This window comes from Planococcus citri, chromosome 1 (genome assembly GCF_950023065.1).
Source record: "Planococcus citri chromosome 1, ihPlaCitr1.1, whole genome shotgun sequence".
NCBI lineage: Eukaryota > Metazoa > Arthropoda > Insecta > Hemiptera > Pseudococcidae > Planococcus > Planococcus citri.
Genome location: NC_088677.1, coordinates 48,375,446 through 48,397,561, shown reverse-complemented (window position 1 = coordinate 48,397,561; position 22,116 = coordinate 48,375,446). Strand labels below are relative to the sequence as shown.

The window sequence follows — 22,116 nt, the reverse complement described above, 5'->3', positions numbered from 1 at the left end:
TATTTTCAAAATTCTGAAAAAGAAACCCCGATCAATTCGATTCGAGACAATTTCGTTGTTATTGTTACCTAGAATGTCATTAACATATTCGCTTAATACGTAATTACGTACAGTTTTCTCAATTCTATTGAGCTTAAGCAAGCTCAAAAGTCAAAACTCCAAAGTTTAAACTTCCAGTTTCACTATGCGGACCATGCGCAATTTTACCTACCAAAATCATTCTTACATTCTACACTCGTCGCGCCACTAAATGTATTTTCCCATTGAAATTTTTTCACTGCGTCGGCCTAACATGAAATTTGTGACGCTTTCACGTCAGAAGCAATTCCAAAGTGACCTTATGATTTCTTATGACTGATAAACTTTTGATAACATGCTCAACTGCACGCGCTGTGAAATCCTGTAAAACTTCGCAACGTAATGAACGCGCGACGCTTCAGTTTTCCGTCTCACTCCGTGGTACACCATTAAATCTGTCGGACACGGGTTAGTGATCGAAGTGTGCTTCTGAACCGGTTCGTTTGTGAAGTATTTTTTTACATTAAGTAAGTGTTTTTTTGAAATTTTTTACCGTTCAATTCATGTCTTGACATTTCTTTTCCTGGAAAAGTGATATTTGTTTCAGCATTTCATATGTATTTTAACTGATCGTAGTTTATAGTGTGTTGTAACAGATACATATATGAAATAGTGTGCACATAGTTCGAATTATTTTTCGGAATAAGTCAGCTTTTCTTATCGTTATATGACCAAAATATGGCCACTTTATCTACTTATTCGATATAGGTAGCTGCATTTTGGAATTTTTTTCTCTGTAATAACCACGTTATGTTCCATAAAACCAACATTTTAATCGACCTTTTACATTCGATTTTTCAAAATCTGTGATGCTTAACCGGTTAATAATTTCCCTTTCAAATGAAATCTATTTTTCTGCAAAGATGATATGTTCGGCAATGTAGATTTGAAAATCTGGCTAAATTACTGACGCTATTATAATCACGTTGCATTTCGTATTATTTGGACCTGTTCCATGATTTTTGTGTAGTAACGCCGAACAAGTACATAAATGTGGATACGGTGAATTCGAAAACACGTTTATGGGCTGAAAGTTGCATTCAAATGGAACTACTTCGTACCTATTCGCAACATTTGACCGAATTTTTAATTCGAAATTTTCCTAGGTACGTCGTACGTCATTCGAGTCATTTTTCATTACGAGTTTTTCCAGTCGCAGTTCCACTGTTCGCATTAACTTGTTTATACCTCTTACTTACTGATTAGGGAGCACTCAGTGCGAAAAGTTTCATCACTTTTACCTACCTACCTAATTAAGTACCTGACATGTACGTAATTTTAAACAAGATTTTACAGTGGGTTATTTCAAGGCAGATACATATTTATCAAATTATGATTGAGGGATGAAATTAATATAACTTCAAAAAATTGGCATACCTACCTACTATAATATGCCAGATCATTACCAATCAAACAGTAAAAATTGGTTAAAGTATATATGTTCGATCATGAAAAGCAGAGAAGCGAAAAGAATCCATTAATTGGAGATCAAATTTCTAAATTGTTATCATTTTTAAAGGCACCTTGATCGTGAAATGTATAGGTCATTGATACTTCTAGCATTATCTATCATCTTGTCGATCATTTTATCAATTTTTGTGCAGAATGACCGTCTATACTTATGGCATATTCTATTTTCTTGATCAATTTTTACCCCCACCTATTTGTAAAGTTGTATTTGTGCGAATAGTTATTTTTATTTTTGATGAAATTTCGGTTTACCTCTTTTATCGTGAAACCAAATTGAGGGTGACCTTGAAATTAATTAATCAACTTACTAAATGAAACCAGTTTTATATTTTTTTTTATCGGTTTTGTAAGTTTGTTATTTTCAAGTTAAAGCTCTCCTTGATGTTGAAAAAGAAATGTAAAAAGTTCAGGTCTATAGATTAGGTACCTTAAATTATGACTTATGAGGCAAAGTTGACGTACCTATCTAAACTCAAAACTGGAATGCTTGGATGAGCATGTTTACCTATACCTACTTATCTAAGTATATTTGAGGGTGTAAAAACGATAATCAGCTCATAATTTGTGAGTTTTTTATACTCGTCGAACTTGTGTTTTCCGAGTTTCGAGTGCTTCATAAATCTTGGAGTAGTTTGGACACGAATTTGTCGCGTGATAATTTTTCATTTAATTATTATTTACGTAGGTACTTTAGTCACGAATTGCAATGTATAGTCAAGAGAAATGTAAACTTGAGGATTACCGAGGTGTAGACTCAGCTTAGGCGTACCTACACTTCTCTTATCTTACCGACTTAGGTATTAAGGTATTACTTATTGAGGTCCTTTTTCATTTTCATCTAGCTGAAGTGAAAATTTTTAAATTGCTTTAGAATCCTATGATCGACAGGACGATATAAATTCACTCACTAAATTAACTTTAAAATGACATACTACCTAATTTGAACTGTGAAGTACGAAATATACGACAAACACTTCAATAAGCATATGATATCGGTTTTCCTTAATTTTTCACTTTTGACTTTTGAGTACCTGCTTATACTTACTTTTACACCTAGTGCACAATTCTGTTAATCTAATGTACATACAAATACCTATACCTACCTATGCTGTTTTGTAGAATGCACTTTTGCTCGCTTCTCCTCGAGTTATTTTCGTTACCTATCATTAACAACCGTAGAGACCAATGCGTAGTTTGGTGCCAAAAAAAAATGAAATTTATTAAGGTAAATGATGAACAATATCGCTGGAAAAGTGACCCTGTTTCGTTATGGTTTTTAATTTTTCGTTAGTAAAAAAGTTGTCAACACGTGCATGTACAAAAGCCTTTAACCTGTAGTCCCTGTACCGCTTCGCTTTATCAAATCAATGATTATTTTGCGTGTTTCGGCTTTCATTTTAGCTTACCAACTTAATTACTTACTTCAATTATGTGCTCGGTATTAAGAAGGTAGGCAGCACCCACTTTGTGGTACGAGTTAAATTTTGAATTAATGCGAATGGCCTATCTGATTTAAGGAATTGATGTTTAAACAGTTCAAATTCAATTTTCAATATCGAAGAGATAAAAACTTGGAGTTATCTTGATCTTTTCAATTAGCTATGTAGGTATCTAACCAAATATGTTCGAAAATATTTTAATGGAATCGATGCATAATGAACTCGTTGAAAAATGAAAATCCATAGGAATAGGTATAGGTGTATAATTCGATAGATATGCTTACGCAGAAGTAGGTAAAGGTACAACATAGAGTGTTTGAAGAAGGAACAAAAAAAACTCTACAAGGTAAAAAAGCGAGAATGAAAGTTAATGGATTATCATTGAAAAGGTCGAATAATATTTATCTCCAAAACGTGCTACCTATGGTGAGCGGTGTACGATGGAATATGTAAGTAACCTAAGAAGGTCATTATTCACACAAATCAATTGAAATATGAAAGGGTTGACAAGTATTCGCGTGTATTTTCCTCCTAACCCCACCTTGGGCATATTTGTTGGAATTACTTCCATGTGTGAAGATCAGGGGAAAAATAGTACATCAAATTATAAGTACCTACGTAAGTTTACCTAAATCGAGTTTGAGAATGTTTGTTATAAATACCTACCTACTGATTTGCGGTTTCCTCGGTATTTACATTGTAAACCGGTTCAATCGTGTTACCATTTGCGCGCCAAACAGAACACCGTGTTTGGGAGACGTAGACAACTGGGTTAATCTCGTTGCCTTGTCGATAGTTGTGTGGGAACTGCAAGGAACATGGAGGGGTGGCTGGAGGAACATATTTAATAATTTTTGATTTCATTTTCATTTCTCGTCATATTGTCTTCCGACGTTTAGGTATTTAGGTACCTACCTACAATAATGATAATTATAAACTTCTGAAAATGAAAGAGGGAAAAGTAAAGTTGGCGCGGATGTTGGAGTTATAAAAAATGTTTTGTATTTTTTATAATTTTAATGCGGTTCAGGGGAATTCCTTATGTCCTCCTTCAAAAGCATATCTACATACTTTTCAAACCAAGTAATGATTGAAATTATTGTATTAGGTGAAATCTAAGTACGTATACACTGAAAGAAATGATTTTCAAAACGGCGTATTTAGTCCAAAAATAGATGCAATGGTTACTTTAAAGTGAAGTATAGTTTTCAAATTGCTTCATTTTTATGTAATGAATATAATGGTTACAGAGAATGCCTACTTTTTTATTTATATACACAATTGCACATAAATGTATTATATTGATCGTGTATGGTTTTGATTTGGCGCAGATCAATGTTCATCGTTTTTCCCTTTCGCTTTACCCGCCTCCTTCCAAGTATGATTAATGCCTAAAATATGGCAGGAAAAGAAACGTATTTAAAAAATTAGGTGTACCTACCTACCATCTGTGAAATGTGTAGCTACCTAATTGAGTCCTTTTGAATCAATTCCAATTTTAAAATTTCATCAAAGTTCGAATATCTATAAGTAGAACATAATGAGTAGGTACGGTATGTGGTCTACGTGGATATCGTAATTAATTTTCAAAAATTTTCTCGCTAAATTCAAACACTTCATTGCCAAGTATAGGTGTACCTCTATCGTATACCAACCAATTGGAAAGAACATTTGCACGAATCAAACATGGAATTTCTAATTAGCTGGGTAATGAATTCAATTAACTAAAAATATGTTTATCGTAACACCATATTGATACATTACCTATATACTCGCAGTGAAGCATTACGTTCAATATATAACGATCCACTGCATCGGAAATGTCTCCCCTTAATAAGTAACGCATTGATTCATCGTGTTATCATTTTTATCAACGATATGATGATGAATTAAATTATCCTGCTTTTGACTGAAATAAATTGAAATCAAATGTACATACTAGGTATGTATGTACATCTACATATATTGTATACCTATGTAGTACCTACCTATACTACCTACGTATAAACTTAAATCTCCAGAATACTTGAGCTTTTTTCGATTTCTAAATGAATTATCTTCTCATTTATAAATCTGAGATGTCTAATGGAACAATGGCGAACTGGCCAACGATGTTATCTAGCGATCGCCAGGGGCACCCGCGGGGTCGTGTTTAAACCAAAAAATATGCTATTTTCACTTCCTCTAAACATACATTTTCGCAAGCTTTTGCTCACGCTTCGTTCGAGCCAGTTTGCTTTTCTTTTATTTCAAAATCGAAATTTTTAATTGAGTCAATTCAAATTCTAAAATTGAGTTGTCAAAAAAATAAACTCATCACAAAAAACATTGTTTTTTACCTCTCAAAATACGAATTTTTGAAATTTGTTGCCCTCGCTTCACTGCTTTCACTCCACTCTGTCCGGTTTGCTTTTCATTTTCAAAATTGAAATTTTTAAAAACCCATCATTCAAATTCTAAAATGTTGATAGATACATATGATTGGTGGAATGTTATCACCCCAATCTAACGACCAATCACGCGCTATCATTACCTATTGTTATTCACATGTGACCAACCGAAATACTGAATATAAAACTTTTTTGAGGGTATTCGATATTTCTACACACCCTGTACGGCTTTTGAAAAATGTGTGCTTATCTTCTGTATTTCACTTGAAATGTACCTATCTGCGTTACATCACAATCAACATCCAGTACCTACCTAATACATATATTAAATTCACTTCTTCATAAGGTTTCGATTTAATTGAAACGTTTTTATAGATACCATATAAAGTGACTTCTATTGACGCCTCATAGCGAATGAAAGAAAATATACGTTGTGTAAGTTGGTGGTGTTGAAGTATTTATGGTGTGAACTTTCCAAAATTATGTAGGTATAGAAAACTGTAGCAAACGCACAATTATTTAAATTAACTGTAGTCTGAACTTTTTTGGCGACGTTAAACGAAGTACCTACATATGATACATATGATTACTAATTAGGTATACCTAATATTTGAAAATGGGATGGGTGGCAAGATAGTACATGAAAAAAGAGCTTTTCGATTTTTCCAAAACCTAGTTACCTTAAAAATTATTTTCTGTTTTAGTAATAAAGACTCTTCAATAATAATATCGGGCATAGCTGGCAAGAATTTTCGTTGGTTGGCATCATTGAATCAATGTATTCTCAATTTTGATATAGCTCACCGTTGCCAGCCTACAACAATTTTCTCGCCAGCAATGCTCAATAGTCAATTTTATTGGGGACCTTGTACAAGTCAAGATATTAGATATGCCTATTTGAGAAAGAGAGAATAAAGGAAAGGAGGTACAAAAAATAGAGGATCATCTTTTTATCATTATTTACCAAAACTAAATTTGAAAAATGTTTAATATTTTTCGGCATCCTTGGGGGTATTAGAATAGATATTCCCTTGGGCCTTGTGGGTATTTTCTGTCTGACAAAAGTCAACAAAACGCAAATTTATGTTAAATTCTAGGTAAATGTCATATCGTAAGTTTTATCATTGTTACCTACCTATACTTACTTACCTATTATTACTATCATTTGAGAAATTGGTTGGTTAACTGACCGCAGCCTGTTGGCAGCAAATATTTCACTGTTTCTCTGCGACAGACATGTCAACTTAGATAGAATATCGATTGAAGCAATTGTTTTTGATACTGGAATACAATACAGAATGACGACGAGTCGTTACGACAGTATTTGAGAAAGAACATCTGCAAAAAGCACGTGCAATGTGAAATTCCTCACTTTATTGTTTGACAGCCTGATCGGCTAATTCAAGGTCGTCTGCGAACTCTGCGAATGGTTCATTTTGGTTAATTAATGCCAATGCGTATAACTTGTATCGGGTATGATAGGTACCTCTTGAAGTTCAAACACCAACGGTATTGGGTAGATATGATATTATTTTGCATACTGTACATGCTTTTGAAAGTATTGGAATTACTTTCAACGTACCGGTAATGTAAGCTGTCAGTGCCAGCGTGAGAATGTATTTCATTCAGGGTCCTATCCTAACTTCTGAAATTATTCCTACCTCTGCGAAAAATTACGCTACATGAAAAATTATCGTGTCTTCCAAATCGCAGGTAATGGCATTAGTCGAATTTTCCATAACCTAGTGATCACTGGTTGACTGAACACTCTGTACCTATGCCATAGCCCATAGGTAGATACATACATATACCTACCAAGTACCTACCTGCTTGCCTATTCCTATAAACATGTTTACAACAAAACTCGTGAAAGACTGAAACATGTTCACCTTTAATTAAAGCAAACCCTGATGTTTATTAATCGGAATTTAATAAAATCAGGTCATTGACACACGAGCAGTGTAGGTTATAGTATAATCGGCTGGATGAAAAATTAAAAAATTACGATATTTCAATTTATTTTTTAGACCCTTTTCACTGATAACAGTGATAACTTATACTCTAACGATGAAATGAATTGATTAATATGAACATTTACATTTCATTCCAATTGAACTATGCATAGTGACTTTATAATGATAGGTTTTGTTTTTGTCATTGAAAATATCAGCTGCGTTCGAATTTTTCAATTTGTGTTCGTTATCGTTATGTTCATTAATCGAAAAAGTTTATTGTGGTAGGTGAACTATTGAATCTTCGAGGTTTTTATCGGGAGAGAAAAGGTGACCGTCGCATCGGTTAGGTAGTTCATATTTGTTTGCGTAAACGTAAATTCATTCAAGTTTACGAGTAGGTTTAACCTTTCGATAACAGTAACTATATCTACCTATACATATAATTACGCAGATGTGTAGACAGTACAATGTATACCTATCCATTTCCATGGGTACGTAGTTACATACCTACTCCTAACACTTCATAAGTATCATAATTGAAAAAATCTGCTCAATTTTTATCTATGCACGAGAAAATTATGGTTTGTTCCTTAAAACTTACACGATCTTGCCCTTCAGTTTTACAAACACCGCAGTACAGTTCCTCCCTACCATTCTATACGTTGTATTTGATGGCATTGACTTCACGTACACAGTTTTGAAACGTTTTACTTGTGTATGTCCGTGTACTTCGAAAGTGTTTCCATTCTGACATCATTCAATTATACAAGGTGTCACAATAATTTCAAAAAGGTGTCTCTGATGGGAACTAAAGACTGGGAAGCTCGGACAATTTGGAAAAAAAACGTACCTACTGCAGATTCTGCGATTTCTTTAGAGTTGTAATTTTTGAATTATCTATTATCTCTCTCCTTCTGCCATGTGATCAGCTGATCACTACATAGGGGCATTTTTAGTTTTTCAATGGCAGTTTAGATATAACTTCCTTCAAAGTTGCAAGTACGAAAAATATATATATTGAGTATCTTTTGTTTTTTCACGATTTTTCCCACCTAACGTGATCAATTTTGGTCTCAATTTTTTTTTCGCATTACCTACATTATGAAAGATGACGTCAAATTATATACCATCATACCATCAACCTAAAAATTTCGGGCCAAATTTGTCAATTTTGTTTGTGCCTTTATAAATTTTTATTTAAAAAATTGAATAATCTCGCCATTTTGGAAACTCTTGAACCTCATTTTCGGTGACCCTGTGGCCTGTATCAACTATCAACTAATATCAATCTAAAATAAACCGTATAAAATTACAATTTCAGCAAAATTAGAAATCACGTTATTTTTCCTTCTTATCTTCATCAGATGTGCTTATTTTCCTAATTTGGAAAAATGTATCTCAGGCGTGAATGGGTACGAAAAAATGAAAAATATTTATAATTTCCCACTTTCCTAACGTAAAAATTGTTGGAGGTGGGAGTGCTCAACATTTCTCAGCATGCTGAGATTTCAATATGAAATCGAGTGTAGTGTACCTTATATCGATAACTTCCAGGCACATTGCTAATAATTGGGTTCTTTCTAGCAAAATTTACCCACCTCCCTCGAAATATAACCAATATTTATCTACATTATTACTTATATTATTGAATCGTATGAATATTGAAAAGAAATATTCCATGCTTCAATTTCATTACCGCGAAGAAATCTTTTGATTAAATTTTATTACTTCGATTAGGTAATTATGATGATAAAAATTATATTGCTCTCTGAGGAATGCGTGTATATATGCGTGCATTACGTGGAAACTGAAGAACGATTTATGACCTCGCAATAGGTATAGGTATTATAGATAGGTACCTTAAACCTCGAATGTAGGGAATTGGGATAATATTAAAGTAAATAAAAAATTAAGATGTGTCTTTGCTTTTTTTGGTTGCCTTATACCTAGTTACCTACCTACCTTCGAATTGTGCGAAAATAAATAAGTACCTACGCATGTTATATCTGCCTTAGCCTTATCTGAAATGTTTTGGTTTGAAAGTTGGTGGGCTCTAGGTAAACGTTAGATTCAGTTGATATGATGTGGTAGATTGCACAGGTATAAACGGGTAAGTATAATGCATGTGTTCATTGTACTGCAATGCACACCTGTACTTCCAATCAATAAACACGAAGACAGGATCACGGTATTTTCAGACGCACATACATACATATACATAAAGTACCTATAAAATAAACTACGAGTATGAAGTAATGTTTCTGTTGCTAATTTTATCACGCGACATCAATAACTCAGTCAATATAATAAAAGTGAAAAGAATTTGATTGCCTATCTGATGTAAAAGTGTATACAACAACATAGACAGTTTATTGTTAGCTGTTTCATTATTTATTGCATTTTTCTGCAGCGCATGTGCGATTTTTATTTTAGTCCTACAAAAATTTGTAAAATCGTACGTTAGATTTCATTTCATGTAAAATGGCATAAAAATGCATCAATTCTATCACATTAGTTTAGGTACAGGTATCTACCGTACACTTTAATGAATAATGAGCATTTTTAGTATGGTATGCGCTTTTTATTTATTTGATGAAAGAAAATTAATATTTAAAATACAAAATACCTACTTAGTCGATGGTTGTTAGTTGAATTATCTCTATACTATCTACCTTTCCCCTTTCGTTCTACTGTTGTGCATGAAGAGGTACTTAGTAGGTATATATAGCCAGTGATTCAAAGTTTAAACATATTATACGTTCATAAATAATGAATTGATGCAATGCATTGGGCATGTTTGATTTTATAATTTTTTCATCATATCACTGATACAAATATGCAGTGTTGTCATAACGTTATTCATAACGTAACGAAAAACAAAAAAACTGGAATTTTTTCCATTATAATAACGAAACGATAAACGAAAACGAAATTTTCCACAGAAGAAACGATAATGAAATTACAACGTTATGAAAAATTTTTGTACCATAGCGAAACGAAAAACGAAAAAAATTCCGTTATTTTTTTCGTTTTCTTTCCGTTTTTTTTTACCAAGTATTGATAAAAAAATTAAAAATGTACAAAATTTTAAAAAAATTTTGCAAAATGATTGAAAAATTATTAATCAAAAAAGTTGGTTTGAATTGAAAATCAAAATACTGAAGTTGAAATTGATATTGAAGTAAAAATTCAAAATTTATGAAACACAATATAGGTAGCAGCAGAAAAATTCATACTTCTGCATTGAAAAATAGAAGTAGGTACTGACATTGACAATCATGGAAAAATTTCATAAAAATAAGCATAAAATGGCTCAATTGACATAAAAGTTTTTATTTAAAAAATCTTGTGAAAAACTGAAAATAGAGAAAAATTAGTGTGACCAAAAGCTCTCAAATTCCCAGAAAATTACCTAATTTTTAAAAAAAATGATTAAAATTTGTAAAAATTTTGCCCACAATTTGGCAATTTCCCCATTTTCCCCTAAATAAAGGAGAGCCTCTTTCAAACCCAAAAAAAGGACACTTGAACAGCAACTTTATAAGATCCCTTCTCCTTTCATAACTTCTATTGACACACATGTGCACAAAAATAAAATACTTACTGAGAAATTCTTGAGACATTTTGTACTTTTTTCAGTTTTTTTTTTTTTTTTTCAGAGTAACCCCCAATTTTGGCATTTTTGTACTATAACGAAAAACGAAACGAAATGTGGCTTTGTACAGTTACGTGATTACATGGGCTTGATATTTCAAGTCCAAAGATTCTTATTGCATTACCTAAAACTACAGTTTTTTTTTTCTTTTGGCTCGGTAAAGTCCAATTTAATGGTCAATTGTAATAATAGATAGGTAGATTGAGATTTATTAAAACATACTTACAAAAAAAAGTTTCTAATCATTAGATTGTTTTTTGTGTCGAGTTCAAAATTATTGAAGTACCTACATATACTTATTCTGACGTTTATTTGCAGATTAAATTGTGAATAAAGTAACAATGATTACCAGAGGCGTTACCAGTCATATTCGATCTCAAGTTAAGAAACAATTCATCTATTTGTCACTAGCCAGGCAACAATCAAACACCGCAAATGTCAACTACAAGCAAGTCCAAGTGGACTATAAACCAATCAGAAGCGTATTGGTGGCCAACAGAGGTACAGTTTTAACTTTTTTTTATATGTAAATTACGTAATATGTTTTTTGCTTTCATTACGTAGGGCTATATAGTTACGAGTTCACATGAAGGCTCAGTGTGTCTACTAGATGTCATTTGTTCGTTAGGTAGTCCATTCAATTGAACTGGGAGGGGAAGCACAAATGTATCTTGTCTGAATAAACCCTTGGGCCTTGTTCTTCTCCAATTACCTAGGTACAATTAGAACTCATGAGAAATGTAACATGTCTTCAAAATTGATGATAAAGTTTTGTGAAAACATTTTTTCACGAAAGCACATACGAGTATGAAGACTTACAAAGAAGCCCATAAAAAATTTCAGTGGCTCAATCGAAAAATCGAAGACTCATTTTTTCTTCAATAATCAAAAAATGCAAAAATTACCTACATATTTCCATGTTTAATTTATTTTTTTGTCAATGTCATGAAAGTAAAAAAACGAGTAGTCTTCGATAACGTTTCAATGACAGACAGGTGATCCATCATTATAGAAAAAAATCATACTAACGAGTTATACTGTCTTAGTGTCTTATCGTGAGAATGATGTCGAAATGGGGAAAGCAACTGTAGGCCAATCATATTTAATAAAAATTATTATGAAAAATTCGAAACGGTTTCGATCGAAAAAGTTTAAAATAACGGCTGTATCTACTCACTTTTGAAAATCGGCTTGTACCTTAGGAAAAAAGGTTATGACCATCTAAAAATGTGTTAAAATTTGTTTAGGGTTGTTAAGTCCATATTCATCCTCCTACTCCCCCCCCCCCCCCTCATAAAACCTACAACTTTCACATTATTTTCAGAATGAGTAGGTACCTATTTAAAAAGATACTTACCAAAACTTGTGACCACGAAAATGTTCTACTAACTTTTCTTTTTAAATTCGAGTTCAACTTTTTGGGAAAGGAAGGAGACACATAAAAATGTGTGGTTAATTTTTGGCTCATTATTCAGCAAGATGATATAAGTATTTTCTTGGTTCGAATTTATTTGTGGTTCACGGTAAAATTTTGTTTGTAATTTTTAACGTAGGTACTACTTACCTATTTATCTATTTATTTATTTATTTTTTCGAAAAATAGTTCTACTTAAATGTAAGTTGGTAAGGGTACCTGCGTTCAGGTATCTACAGCTCTACACGCCTGTATAAACTATTGCAATTTCGAAGAGAAATAAGCTTAGGTGGGTAATAAATTTCAAACGCAGCAACAGCGGTTAATTTGTGTAGGTAACCATTTTTAATGAATTCAAAACGTGAAATACGTTTTTAGGTGTTGATTTTGAACAATAGGGAATTAAAAATGCAAATTTTTTACCCAGAAGTATTATTTTATTAATAAATAGCTTTTTCTAATGTAAGAAAAGGAGCAAACTACATATTTGTACCATACACCTATTCATGTATTTATAGCTACCTACCTACTTAATTTACTTACAATAATACGAGTAATTGATTATTTGATTCTATAAATTTGCAGGTGAAATTGCCATTCGTGTATTTCGAGCATGTACAGAATTAGGAATCAAATCAGTAGCTATTTATTCGGAACAAGACAAGATGCACATGCATCGTCAAAAAGCTGATGAATCTTATCTAGTCGGTAAAGGTTTACCTCCAGTCGAAGCTTATCTAAATATTCCAGAAATCATTCGTGTTGCCAAAGTAGGTACTCCCTAATTCCCTATATACTTTTCAATGTCTATATTATTCCTGTGTGTATTTTGTGCCTACTACCTACCCTACATAAGTAATTGGTCGGAAAAAAATGCACAAACTTTAATGAAATATTGAATTTTGCAGGAAAACGATGTTGACGCCATTCATCCCGGTTATGGATTCTTGTCAGAAAGATCAGATTTTGCTCAAGCAGTTGTCGATGCTGGTATCCGCTTCATTGGCCCTTCTCCCTATGTTGTGCAACAAATGGGTGACAAAGTAGCCGCCCGACAAGCAGCCATCGATTCTGGTGTGCCTATTGTACCCGGTACCCCTGGACCAGTCACTACAACCGACGAAGCTATGGAGTTCTGTCTTAAACACGGTCTGCCCGTTATTTTCAAAGCTGCCTACGGAGGTGGTGGAAGAGGAATGAGAGTTGTACGGAAAATGGAGGTTGGTTTTCATCCGTCGACCGAATTATGTAACGGCTTATGTCAGTGTTTCTAATTCGAGTGCTCGGTTTAGGAAGTGAAAGAAAATTTCGAACGAGCCAGTTCAGAAGCCAAAGCTGCCTTCGGAAATGGTGCCATGTTCATTGAAAAATTTGTTGAGAGACCAAGACACATCGAAGTCCAGTTGTTGGGTGACAAAGCTGGTAACGTTGTTCATCTTTATGAAAGAGATTGCTCTGTTCAGCGTAGACATCAAAAAGTCGTCGAAATTGCCCCAGCACCTCATCTAGACATTAAGGTACCTCTACCTATCTCGAATAATTCGAGCGTTTAAATCAAAAAACAAAAAAACGCTTTCGACCAATTTTTACTAATTTTTTTTTCTGTTTTACAGGTCAGAAATCAAATGACTGATTATGCTGTGAAATTGGCCAAACATGTTGGTTACTCGAACGCCGGAACTGTCGAATTCTTGTGTGATGAAAAAGGCAACTTTTATTTTATCGAAGTAAACGCTCGATTGCAAGTAGAGCACACTGTTACCGAAGAAATCACCGGGTAAGGGTTTTAATGATAATAATCCCTCCCCCCCGCCATCCTTGAAATGATTTATTGACTTCGCAATTTTTTACAGTATCGATTTAGTACAATCTCAAATCCGAGTAGCCGAAGGAGTCACGTTACCCGAATTGGGCATCACTCAGGAAAAAATTCAACCCCAAGGATATGCCATCCAATGCCGTGTCACCACCGAAGATCCCGCTAAAAGCTTCCAACCTGATACTGGAAGAATCGAAGTATGCTCGATGATTTTTTCCTCCCTTTTTTCTAGTTCTTATTAATTTTTCCCCAAATACCTAATTTGTTTTTCTTTCTTCTTTTTTTGATAGGTATTCAGAAGCGGAGAAGGTATGGGTATCCGTCTCGATGGAGCTTCAGCTTTCGCCGGTGCCATAATTTCCCCCTATTACGACTCTTTGTTAGTAAAAGTTATCGCCCACGCTGCCGATTTACCAGCCAGTTGTTCAAAAATGAGCAGAGCATTGCGAGAATTCCGTGTTCGTGGAGTCAAGGTAATTTAAGTTGCCTAATCTACGCTGCATTTTTTGTCATACCTGTGTGCTCACTGCTCAGCTCTCGTGACTTTTTTTTGCCCCCTCCAGACCAATATTCCATTCTTGTTGAATGTATTGGAGAACCAGAAATTCATCAATGGTGCGGTAGACACGTATTTCATCGATGAAAATCCTCAATTGTTCTCCCTTCAACCGTCTAAAAACAGAGCTCAAAAATTATTGAATTATTTGGGACAAGTGCTGGTCAACGGACCTTCGACGCCATTGGCAACTGGCCTGAAACCCGCCGAAGTTAATCCAGCCGTGCCGGAAATTTCAATCGGTAAAAATTTATTCTGAATACCGTTTTTTTAAACACTTTTTGCTTATTAACACGAAGTAGGTAGTTGGAAGTTTAGTTTTTATCAAAGGGATTTTTTTTTGTAAACAAAAGCTTACATTTTAATTCTTACGTATTATACGCTTTCTTAGAAACTTGAAAAGATCATATAAAATTCAGGTAGAAAGCATTTTTTTTCAGCTTTTAAATGTGGTATAAAGTTTGTTCACGAATTTGTGGCATTTTTTGTTTCGTTATCTTATTCGAAATTTTTTTCTCTTTTTTTTGTTTGGGAATTTAAACATAAGGATTTCTTAAAATGGTGGAATGGACACGCGCTAAAGCTTGATCAACTCTTAATTTCCGAAATCTCTGCCTGTTTATTTTTTTAAATAAGTATTATGCGGCGTCTAGTGACGCATGAGTCATTTTTCTTGGTGTTTCAAATTATCCGTAAGATGACCTCGGGGTTAGCTTATTTTATTCTTATATATAGAGGTTCGTTGTTTTATATTACAAATTTTCAAAAAACAATTTTTCATTATAAAAAATATTCACTTTTAGGAAGAAGTTTCGTTAAAAAAAAGAAACAAATCCATTGTTAGTACCCTACATACTTGTACATCTTTACGCTTGAAAATATCATTTTGTATAGCACATCCTTTTTATAAATTCTACTTGTGTAGATTACAGCCGAAAAAAAGCCGCCGAAGAAGCTGGAGAAGAGGTATCAGGTGAGACATTGCTTTGCTCATTTCCAAACTTTTGCTGTTTGTTAGGTATCAACTATCATTTACAATGTCGATATCGTCGCTAATTAAATGCAAGTCGCTTTCTGTGCGTGTTATTTTTGTAATTTTTCGTGCTTTAAAATAATGCCTGCCTATCTGTATGCAAACAAGCTAAACCTGTAAACGCATGATTAGATATAAGTTTATTTTATTATCGCTGTATGCCAATTTGGATGTTTTTGCTCGAGATAAAAAAAATTCGAGTTTGGTAAAACTTCGTGCTATCGAAACGTATCAATGAGAATGAATTCAAGGTCGGAGTGTTTCTGTGATCTTGAATATGGGCGATTATGTCAGGCTATCGATGAGTAACCGATGAATTATTTTTAGGATTGGTGTGGAAAAATTGAGAAAAAGGAGAACTGTAATTTCACTAAATTTGTCTTTCTTATCAAAATTTTCTTTCATAAAGTATCCTAAGATCTTTCTTATGCAACCATATGCAACAAGTAGGTAAGTACCTATATAAAACTGTACGAATTTCTTAGTTAAAGCATTTCTTAAAGCTGAAAATTTGTTGGAAAAAGTTGAAGAATTTAAAATTTTTTCTATGCGATACCTACCTAATCTTTAATTTTGAAAGAAAAAAAATTTATCTATTCGATTATCGCTTGCCATGTGTAGGCCGACATATAAACAAATATGCTCTCAGAAATAATTAATAAATTAAATAAAACATGCTCGTAAATAAATTTAAAGACATGGACACCAAAGAGCCCTTTGAAAAAAATTGAAAAGCCCCACGACTTTTTATTCAGGTTTGTAGGCAGCTCGAAAATTTGAAATTACATAAGCATAGGTAGGTACTAAAAAATTTAAACTTTCTTTCCCTGCATTTGTTTTCGAATTGTATTGAAAATTATACTTATAGGTACCTGCATGTGCATACCTACCAATTTATTGAATTTCTTACGTTGCCTAATCTAAATGTGGTTCTACTAAATACTTACCCATGTACCTTACCTATCCAGCATGAGTCTATTCTTAAGACTATAACCTCTCAAAACACTGTGTACGTCGATTGAAACGCCTTAACCCATGTAAATACGCAATATGTGAAACTGTGAATTTCGATAATGTGTTTCAAACTTACAAAAATTGTCATGATTTTCCATATTGATGATTACCTATGTTTCATGTAGGACCCGAACCGCCGAAAGGATTCCGTGATATTTTGAAAAAAGACGGCCCTGCTGCGTTCGCCAAAGCTGTTCGTGATCATAAAGGACTATTGTTGATGGACACCACGTTTAGAGATGCTCATCAATCGTTACTGGCCACTCGAGTCCGATCCCACGACTTATTGAAAATCTCTCCTTTCGTGTCGTATAAATTTAACGATCTGTATGCGTTGGAGAACTGGGGAGGCGCAACTTTCGACGTAGCTTTACGATTCTTGCACGAATGTCCTTGGGAAAGATTAGAAGACATGAGGAAATTGATCCCTAATATTCCATTCCAAATGTTGTTGAGAGGTGCTAACGGAGTTGGTTATACTAATTATCCGGATAATGTTGTCTTCAAGTAAGTTTTTCCAAGTTTATTTATTTCTAAATTGAAATTATATACCTACGCAAGACAAATTCCTTGGAATAGTCATATAATAATCTACGTTTGCGAATACGCACGTCACCTTACCTATCCACACCTACATTTTTATTTTGTTGCTTAGATTTTGCGAATTGGCTGTACAATGCGGTATGGATATATTCCGTGTTTTCGACTCGCTGAACTATCTTCCAAATTTGATTGTTGGTATGGAAGCTGCTGGCAAAGCTGGCGGTGTTGTTGAAGCCGCTATCTCTTACACCGGTGATGTTTCCGACCCAACCAAAACTAAATATGACCTCAAATATTACCAAAACTTAACTGACGAACTGGTCAAAGCTGGAACTCACGTTTTGTCCATCAAAGTAAGCCAATAATTTCGTGTGCGACTGTGATTTCAACTCGTGCCTAATATGTATACGTACCTATATTGTTTAAGATCATAGACTCATTTTCTGATTGCTCTCTTCTGCGTACATCCGACGTGCAATTTACGAAAATATTTTATTTAACATTTTAGGATATGGCTGGTTTATTGAAACCTCGTGCTGCTAAATTATTGGTATCCGCCTTGAGAGAGAAACACCCAGACTTACCTATCCATATCCATACCCACGATACCAGCGGTAATGGTGTAGCCTCCATGTTAGCCTGTGCCGAAGCTGGTGCCGATGTCGTCGATGTTGCTGTCGATGCCATGAGTGGTTTGACGTCGCAGCCCAGTATGGGAGCTATAGTAGCTTCATTGCAGGGATCTAAACTTGACACGAGTACGTATCATTTCGAACTCCGCTCGACATCCCCCCCCCCTATTTTTTGCAATTTACTCGACTTTTTTGCTTTTTATTATAGACATGGACTTGAAGAACGTATCCGCCTATAGCGCTTACTGGGAACAAACTAGAACGCTTTATGCTCCATTCGAATGTACAACCACAATGAAATCTGGTAACGCGGATGTGTACTTGAATGAAATTCCCGGAGGACAATACACCAACTTGCAATTCCAAGCTTACTCTTTGGGTCTTGGAGATTTCTTCGAAGATGTCAAGAAAGCGTACAGAGAAGCTAATTTATTATTAGGAGATATTATCAAGGTTGGTACTTGGACAGTACTTTTACAGGGTGCCCAGAAATATCGAGCACCCCTAAAAAAGTTTTCTAAAATTAAAATACTTCGGTTGGTCACAGTGAATGATAATAATGATAGCACATGATTGGTTGTTGGACTGGAGAGATAACATTCCACCAATCATATGCATCTATTTCACGTTGCCAACCTATTTTTTAAATGAAAAACTTTCTTAGGGGTGCTCGATATTTCTGCCATTTCTGGGAACCCTGTATCAAATTAATGAATCGACTAGGTATTATACACTTATCTATTTTTGAAAATGCTTGCTTAATTTTTTTGTGGAATTATTTTTCACCAGGTAACACCGTCTTCTAAAGTCGTTGGTGACTTGGCCCAATTCATGGTACAAAACAAACTCACCGCTGATCAAGTGAGAGAAAAAGCCGAAGAATTAAGTTTTCCGAAATCCGTCGTTGAATTCTTACAAGGATCTATTGGAGAACCTTACCAAGGATTCCCAGAACCATTCAGATCCAAAGTAAATATAACTACCCAGTCCGATCTTCTGGTCCTTTTTTCCGTGCGTGTCTAAGTTCAACTATTTCTTTGCTTTAGGTACTGAAAGATATGCCAAGAGTAGAAGGAAGACCTGGCCAGAGCTTACCACCGTTTGATTTCAATAAATTGAAAACTGATTTATCCGATCGTTTCTCCGATGTAACCGATAAAGATGTAATGAGCGCAGCTATGTACCCACAAGTCACCGAAGAATATTTAACATTCCGCGAACAGTTCGGACCCGTTGATAAATTAGATACGAGAATTTTCTTAGTCGGGCCAAAAGTTGGAGAAGAATTTGAAGTAAGTTCACCGCCAACTTGTTGAATACAACCTTATCCCCTCTTCCATTTTTGAACTGGTTTTAATTTTTTTTTCAAACTCGACTTTCCGGCCGATCTCGTCTTCACTTTTTTTTTACATTCAACCGCTGCACATCTTCATTTCGATCAAGTATTCGAAACCTAAATAATTGTGTAACATATTTTTGTAGGTAACCATTGAGAAAGGAAAAACGCTGGGAATCAAAACCCTCGCTTTAGCCGAAGACTTGACGCCAAACGGTGAAAAAGAAGTATTCTTTGAACTGAATGGACAATTACGTTCAGTTTTCATCAGAGATAAAGAAGCATCAAAGGTAAACATCATCTCTTTTTTCAAAAAACAAAATTTTCATTTCAATTATGTGATTCAAATTATTGAATTTGTTCTATTCTAGGAAATGCACATCCACCCCAAAGCTTCAAAAAGTGACAAAAATCAAGTAGGCGCTCCCATGCCTGGATCCGTAATGGAAGTCCGAGTGAAACCCGGAGATAAAGTAGAAAAAGGCGCTCCTCTAGTTGTATTATCGGCCATGAAAATGGAAATGGTTGTACAAGCTCCTAAAGCTGGTGTTGTTAAATCCGTCGATGTATCAGTAGGCATGAAATTAGAAGGAGACGATTTATTACTATCGATCGAATAGGTAATCACTTTCCAATCGGAATATCTGTTTAGATTTGTATCAACGATAAATACCTATACCTAGTCATGGAATTTTTGAAATTAAGAACAAAACTTCCTCTTCAGATCAAATAGGTGGAATTTGTTTCGATATTGTGGCTGTGTTGTTTACCATTTTGTTTATATTTTGTTTTTTTTAAATTTACATTCCATTTCTTGTATTTTATATGAACAACTGTTTTCTTTAATGCTTCGAGCCTTTATTAATTTTGCTCGTTAATCCTCATCGAATTACCTATTATAGCGATGCTTCGTTAATTTTTAATTTACACATTTTTACGCATTACCTACCTAATAAATAATATAGCCTAATTAACGCGCGTTTGATGGTGAAAAAAAAACGCAAAAAGCTTATCCATCATTATCTTCCGTTGGTTACCTAAAATTGGAAAAGTTACGTTTATTTGCAATAGTTACCAAATTTTTCCACTACCCCAATCAATTGAAAGTTCATAAGATGAAATAACGTGTTTAAGCTTTTTGAATCGATTCAGTCGACGAAAACTCTCAAGAATTATCATGTTGTTGGTACATGATTCTGTGATATGCACCAAAACTAATGTACATTGTATATTTTTGTAAAAAAAAAATAAATTGAAAGATTAATTTATTACAAATTGATGAAAATCTTACGTTATTGGAATCAATTTTTTTCAATACCCTCGTTTTAAGATTAATGTTAAGTCGAAAATTAATGTGGTGGATAGAGCCAGGGTTTCCAGTAATGTTTATCAAAACGGTAACTTTATGCATTTTTAAATTTTAAATCAATAATCTTTCAATTCCAAATTATAAGATAGGTATATCGCACCTCGGGAGTAATAAGGTGACATCTCAAAAAAGTGAAATTTTACAGGAGTGATTTTCTTTTTTTAAAAAACTTGATTCATTATTTTCATCAACTTATAATTAATTGTGAGGAATGAATAGCACCTCATTTTAAAGATCTGGTATCCTACCTTCATTTACATAAGAACACTTTGAAAAATAAAATCTTAAAGAGGAAATATTTCAATGGTTGGAAAACATTTTGAGTTAGAACCTTTCATTAAAGTTGATGTGGAGGCGAAAGGAAGCGTCCAAAAAAATTTCATGTTAAAAAAGTTGTAGAGAATTAAATTTCCAAACGACATGTCGTTAGTTTTTTTCTAGAGTGCTTAGTTTTTGAGTTTTTCTCAAAAAACTAAAATTTCATTATATGTGCAAATTCATTTTTCTGAAAAGTGATCAATTTAAAAATGTTTTTCCATTTGGTACAAACCAATAAAAATGCACTCCTTGTGACTATTTCTAACTGACAAACATTCAAAACAATCAAAACTGTTTGTTAACACTTTGCATGTACGAAATTTGCTCAAAAAAGGTGGAGTTTTTTGAGATGTCACCTTATAACTCCAAACAACTTGCAATGTTGTTGGGATTTTGAGTTAGGCCATTTGGGTTTTTTACATGATCTAGATAATGTACCCAACTCAAAGTGTTATTTTTGGTTGAGGGGGGTCATACAAGCCCCAAAAATGCAAAAACATCAAAATCAATTTTTTTTGAGATGTCACCTTATTACTCCCGAGGTGCGATATGTAGTAGAGCATTTTTGTTTACGTTTAAACAAAAACTTTCTGTGATACCTAATTGTTTTTTGTTTTTTTGTTCTTTTTTTTCATTTTACTTTTATTTTTTGATATAGGCGAGAAAAGTCTTGTAAGCCTAAATTAATTCGGTAGGTATGTTTTCTCTACGTTTTTTTGGTTCTACTTTAAAAGAAATTTTTAATGTATTATGGTTACCTTTTTAATGTGTACTTACCATGTTCGTAGATTTAAAAGTTTAATTTGTATTATTGGTGATTAATTTTAAATTTTAAAGAATAAGATGTAAATAAGTCGTAAATTTAGGCCAGTGATGTTAATTCTAGTTACCAAAATAAATATGTCGTTTTTCGTTTATTATTCGTTTGGATTGTGTAATTTTATTTATAAACCAGAGATCTTAAATTTTCTTTTAGCTTCTTTCTCCTTATAATTCCTAGGTATTCTTTTAAGATAGAACTCAAACGGTGTGCTCTTAATTTATAGGTAAGGGCCAAGCTAGTACGTTGGTACTTTCGAGTGAAGACAACAAAAC

General features: G+C 33.8%; 1 protein-coding gene across 2 annotated transcripts; it reads left to right on the top strand.

Moving 5' to 3' along the window:
- Positions 1-382: 382 nt before the first annotated feature.
- LOC135832428 (pyruvate carboxylase, mitochondrial-like) lies at positions 383-21,941 on the top strand. Of its 2 annotated transcripts, XM_065345675.1 has the most exons (18): positions 383-545; positions 11,306-11,488; positions 12,987-13,171; positions 13,310-13,621; positions 13,694-13,918; positions 14,015-14,178; positions 14,255-14,417; positions 14,511-14,693; positions 14,784-15,018; positions 15,702-15,749; positions 16,949-17,330; positions 17,479-17,719; positions 17,875-18,124; positions 18,207-18,451; positions 18,788-18,967; positions 19,045-19,290; positions 19,481-19,624; positions 19,706-21,941. In XM_065345675.1, exons 2-18 carry the CDS (start codon positions 11,329-11,331, stop codon positions 19,952-19,954), a joined length of 3,612 nt encoding a protein of 1,203 aa, XP_065201747.1. In that variant the 5' UTR covers positions 383-545; positions 11,306-11,328; the 3' UTR covers positions 19,955-21,941. The 2 variants fall into 2 exon arrangements, with proteins under 2 accessions (XP_065201747.1, XP_065201748.1); XM_065345676.1 differs by lacking the exon at positions 15,702-15,749 and having other exon boundaries at positions 384-545.
- The last annotated feature ends 175 nt before the right edge of the window (positions 21,942-22,116 follow it).

Coding starts and splice junctions, on each gene's coding strand:
- LOC135832428 (XM_065345675.1), top strand. CDS start 11,329: ATGATTACCAGAGGCGTTACCAGTCATATTCGATCTCAAGTTAAGAAA. Junction 14,418..14,510: donor CTGATACTGGAAGAATCGAA/GTATGCTCGATG, acceptor TTTTTTTGATAG/GTATTCAGAAGCGGAGAAGG. Junction 17,331..17,478: donor CCGGATAATGTTGTCTTCAA/GTAAGTTTTTCC, acceptor TTTGTTGCTTAG/ATTTTGCGAATTGGCTGTAC.